The sequence below is a fragment of the Otolemur garnettii genome, unplaced genomic scaffold (genome assembly GCF_000181295.1).
Source record: "Otolemur garnettii isolate 467f Iridium unplaced genomic scaffold, OtoGar3 scaffold00090, whole genome shotgun sequence".
NCBI lineage: Eukaryota > Metazoa > Chordata > Mammalia > Primates > Galagidae > Otolemur > Otolemur garnettii.
The window spans coordinates 7,744,219-7,749,613 of NW_003852485.1; the positions used below are offsets into that span (position 1 = coordinate 7,744,219).

The 5,395-nt window shown below is 38.4% G+C and overlaps 1 protein-coding gene across 1 annotated transcript in view; it reads right to left on the bottom strand.

Moving 5' to 3' along the window:
• Positions 1-5,395, bottom strand: part of ABCB11 (ATP binding cassette subfamily B member 11) — a 109,065-nt gene that overhangs the window by 21,087 nt on the left and 82,583 nt on the right. Inside the window, exons 20-21 of the mRNA XM_012808456.2 lie at positions 2,209-2,313; positions 1,963-2,124 (exon numbers count right to left, since the gene is read on the bottom strand). Coding sequence (XP_012663910.1) covers positions 1,963-2,124; positions 2,209-2,313 — 267 coding nt within the window. The remainder of the gene's footprint in view (positions 1-1,962; positions 2,125-2,208; positions 2,314-5,395) is intronic.

Below are 5,395 nucleotides of genomic sequence, written 5' to 3' on the forward strand. Positions count from 1 at the left end.
AGTCTCAGCTACTCAGGACACTGAGGCAAGAGGGTCCCTTGAGCCTAGGAGTTTCAGGTTGCTGTGAGTCGACTGAAACTCTGTCTCAAACAACAACAACAACAACAACAAAAATAAGACAGAGGGACATATTAATGTAGCTATTAATTTTGCTAAATACTAAAGAGTCTTATTTCTGTCTCTCAGAAAGATATAATACATAGCAATCCTAGCATGTATGTTTGTGTGAATTCCATCAGAATCAAAACAAAATTTTGAAGAATTAAACATAAATTTAAAGTACATTAAAATAATTAAAGTCCAGGAACAGATAAGAGAATTTTGAAGGGGAAAAATTACTGTGCTAAATTCTTCCTTACTAAAAATTTATCAAATTACATAATTAAAATAGCAAGGTTTTGCCATAGAGTAAGTCAAATTGATCAATAAAAAAGAATAGCAAATTCTCAAATAGTTCCAAGTAAATAGAGGACATTAAGATTCACAGTGGGAGGAAAGATTTCAAGTCGGTAGAAAATAGAATTTACGTTTACCAAATATTTTTGGACTATTTTCTCTCCAAGAAGTTATTTACTTTGAAGTAAACAACAAAAGTATTAGAAAAACACATAGAAATTCCTCTCTTTTAAACATAAGGGAAATTTTTGTGCAATAATTAGATGCTGCTCTCTGAATACTCTGCAAATCATATATGCAACGATTTCGGAAAAGGCTTTTCAAAACTTCTAACTTCTAAAAAGCTCCTTGAATATGGAAAGACACAAAAGTAGAAGAGATAAGATTACAGCCTCTTCATTTAGTCTAAATTAAAGAGTAAGGGAAATAGATACTATAATGCTCGGATGGTGAGAGTGAAATCGTATCCCCCTTTCTTTATGCAGTAACAGAAAGCATATCAAATTCTTTCAAAAAGATTAAACACTTTGATCCAGTATTTCCATTATGAGAACTAAGAAAATAATCAAGGATGTTACAAGTTTGATGTAAAAAATTATAAATTGCTTATAAGGAAAGGAAAAAATGTGAAAAATGTGAAAATGTGAAAACCTAATGGGGAATTCTTTAAGAAATGATAGTCCTTTAAAATGAGGTACTATGCAGTCATTAAAAATCTACTGTAGAAGAATATATAATGTTGAAAATAGGTTCCCATTAGACTTTTAGGAGGAAAAAGAAAGACTGCAAGGCGATACGAAGAGGCGACCCTAAGTCTAGGGGAAGCGTGTACAGGCAGAAAAGGCCCAGCTGGATGGAAAGTGAGATCTTTACAGGGATATGTTCCTCCAAGAGAGAAGATGCTACGTTTCATTGAAACTTTGCCATATCATTTTTTATAATCTTTGGTTGAACAAGCTAGGAGTTGAGACACTTTACACTACGGCACTGTTGATCCAGGGAAATTTTTTTCTTCCACTAGTCTCACAAATCATGATTGTGTTGAAAAACCACACTTGGCTTTCTTTTTTTTTTTTTTTCATTCTCATGAAAAGTGCATAGAGATGCTGGGAGGCAAATTTGGCTTTCTTCACTTTAGTCCAATGCCTGGTTTTCCAAAGGCACACTCTTATCTTGTTCAAGTGTCTAGTCCCTTGGACACAGCTAAGCCTCGTTCGTTTCCACCCTCTGGGGGCAGCATTATTGAGTCTTGTGGAATGTGAGACTCGGGCCCTCAAAATACTCAGAGAATGGAAGTTCAGGAAAAAGTTCTCCTCAGTTCCCAAACCTGGAGGAAATCCAAACCCCAGACAGATACAGGTCAGAAGGCTGATCTAGGCACTGCCCGGGAAAAAGCCGTGTTCACGCTGCTACTCGCTCCCTTAAACATGGTAGAAAATGTGGCTCTGGGGTAACTTAATCCCACTGATTCCTTTTGCCCTGGAAATTCATAGGAGGTTATCAACATGCTCCCCGGAAAGAATGCCAGTGCTAGTTAAGACATCCCTGTTTCCCCCCATAGCTTACCCCTTGAACTTGGGAAGCATCTGTAGCAAGCCTTGTTGTCAATGCACCAGGGCTATTTCTGAGGTCATCAAACCAGCCAATGTCTTGTCCCAACATAGCCCTGAAACCCAATTTACGTAGCCTTTTTGTGAGGAGCTCCCCAGACTTAGCAAAAGCATATCCCTAAAACATAAAGAAGGAGTTTTTAAGTAATATTTTAACACAAGAAAATAGCTAAATGACTTACTGAAAAACAAAAGTCCTTACCTGCAGAAATTGGGTGATAAGGGATACACAGCCCACTGCTACAAAAAGTAGGCACACACCATTGATCTGTGACCTTTGTTCCTCTTTATCAGGGAGTGAAAAAGTCTTGGAAAGAGAGTAAACAAGAAACTCTATCATTAAAAACGGTACAAAATAAATACGTTCAAATATGTTTGCAAGAAATTTCTTTCAGCGTGTCATTAGACACTTGTCCAAATCCATAGAATATGTAACACCAAGAGTGTACGCTAATGTGACTACATGGACTTGGGGTGATGGTGCTGTGTCAGTAATAAGCTCCTCCATTGTAACAAATGCACCACTCTGAAGAGGAATGCTGATAAGGGAGGAGGCCACCTGTGTGGCGGCTGGGGGTAGACAGGCAATGTCTGGACCTTCCTCTCAGTTTTTCTGCAAACCTAAAACTGCTCTAAAAAAAATAAAGTCTTCAAAAAAAGAAACTATGTCCCTTTAAACGTACTTCTTGTTAAGCCAAAGTTAGCTATAAAGAGAATGATGAAATACTTCAGTCCTCTGTGGGGAAAGAAACCTGGTGAGTGGAAACCAATGGTAATGACTTATAGCATTTTCGTCTTATTTCTTGCTTGATTTAAAGCAATTGTGTCGGCTTTTCTTTGACACAGATGAAAAAATGACAAATGACTCAAATCCTGGAGTCATAAAGCAGAGAAAGAAGAAGTAGAGAAAGGAAGGGAAGGAAGGAGAGAGGAGGGGAGGAAGGATGAGGAGAGAGGGAAGGAAGGAAGGAGTTGGAGGGCGCAAGGAAGGAAGATATTGTGAATTTGGGAACGTTAAAGTATTACTTTGATCTGTCTTTCACAAATAATAGATGCAAGAAAGATAATTTTCAGATTCAGGTAATTTTCCTATTATTACTTTTTTAGAATATACATCGTTTAAAAAGAAACTAAGAAGACATGGACTGGAATTATTGTAGGAGAGAAAAAAATTCCCATCCATCTGAGACTGGGGGTGTTACCTCTAAATTACCAGAAACTGAAAACTTTCCTTCCCCAAACCATGACAACTGTTTCCTTTAGTCTATAATGAATAGCAAGCTGTACTCATAACATATCTGAACTTAAAGGTGTTTGCTCAAGTAACTGGTTGAGGATTAAACTGTTAAAATATGGAAATGAAAAAGAACGTATTCCAGTGACGTTGCCTTTGCAGAGAAATGGATTTGGGGTAATCCACACCTTCCTAATTCAGACTATGTAAAGGGACTGGGAGTCAGAGAAAGTGGGTGTGGGAGAGCTGTCAGGAAATCCTCAACTTAAGTAATTTGAATAATTAGAACAATGCCAGCAGTTGCTCAAAGGAAACAATTTCTTCTATAAGTATTTACTGAATGCCTACTAGGCCAAATGTCCTTGAAAACAATGTGTACTTCTCCATTTTTCGTAAAGCCAAAGTTAACCTGTTCAAATTTTCACAAATTCCAAAGTGGGGAGAAGGCATTTCAGATGAATCCCCTGTTTCTAGGGCCTTCGTAGCTCTCAATACAGGTCAAAGTGGGTTCATAAGATACCACCGTAATTCTTCCCAACATAGCAGAACTCACGTGTTTATAGAATTTACACATCCAGGAATTTTAAGCTATATTTCAGTTTGGTTTTTAAAATCACTATCCAAATACTCTGAAATCCCAAACTGTGATGCCACAGTTTCTGTTCCTTGCTAAGGCCACCTATTATCACCATGGACTATAGGACTGCAGAGTTGCCCATTTAACTCTCATAAGCAGTAGATGGAAAATAAAACCCAAAAACATCAAGTCATTTACTTACGTTCATTTAGCTAGTGGTTATTATTGGATAAGGAAATGCCTATTTTTCAGCTTCTGGGAAAGCTCTTCAGACTCTTTGTATAACATTTCCCACCTTCTCAGGGTATTTGGCTAACAGTAAAATCCACACAACTGTCCAATTAGAGGCTGGCATCTATCTATCCATAACCTTTTTTCACAAAATTCTGCTCCAAGTTCTTTGTACATCTTCGTGTTGAAACACATCCCAGAGGGCTGACCATCTGCAGATTCCACTGTTCTTCAGTTGTCGTCTTAAGCAAAAATCTTTGTCATTTTTGTGCCACTGTGCCCAGCGAAGTATTTTCTTTTTTTTGCAGAAGAGTCCTGCTTTGTTCCCTAGGCTGGTCATTTTTGTAATGGTAAGGGGAAAACTAATATTCATTAAAATTTTGCTATGTACCAGATGTCAAATGCATGGATTAACCTGCTCTAACTTAATTTAGGATTTTCCTGAATTAGGATCCTCAAAACAGCCCACCAAGGCAGGTTTTCTTGCTCTATAATAGAGATAACAAAATGAAGTCTCATCAAGGCTGAGTCACTTGCCCAAAGGCACACAGGTAGTACAGAGCAAAGACCTACTACAGATTCAAGGCTGGCTGACTCTCAAGTCTATGCTTTTCCTTGGGATACTATATCCAAATTGCTGGGCTTGGAACACCAGGCACATTTTCCAAGTCAAGTATACCCAGAAAGAAGTGATGCAAAAAATTATGACTTACAAGTATAATGAGACTTAGCTAGTTTAGCAACTGGGCTCCTAACTGTGCCCGATCATTTGCTGAGTCCATTCCAACAGTGTGGTTTCAATAAACCAAACGCAGATATTGTGCCCTTTAGGTATGTCAAAATGAAAATAGAGCAATTAAAAGCAGACTCGTAATGATACCCTGCAAGATGCGTTTACTGATGAATCCGTAATAATTATGCTAAGAGACAAACAGAAACAATCCTCTTTATCAGAAAGGAGAAAACAATGGTTTGTTCAGCACCATTCTCTTAGTAAATGGAACCCTGTGAGAGCATGCATACTGAGACAATTTCGGATTCCACCAAGTAGATGCCACTACGCTGGTCCTGTGAAAAGTGAAAAGCTCAATCACCTGGTTTTAAGTCCTTCCTAGAATTCCTGACTGTGACTGAAGAATCACAGAGAACATTCTCACCATCTGAGTGAGGGAGTGAGTGCTCAGAAGGGGCAGGTGTTACAGCTGAATCACAGAGAATGTTTTCACCATCTGAGTGAGTGAGTGCTCAGAAGGGGCAGGTGTTTCAGCTGAACCACAGAGAATGTTCTCACCATCTGAGTGAGGGAGTGCTCAGAAGGGGCAGGTGTTCCAGCTCAATCACAGAGAA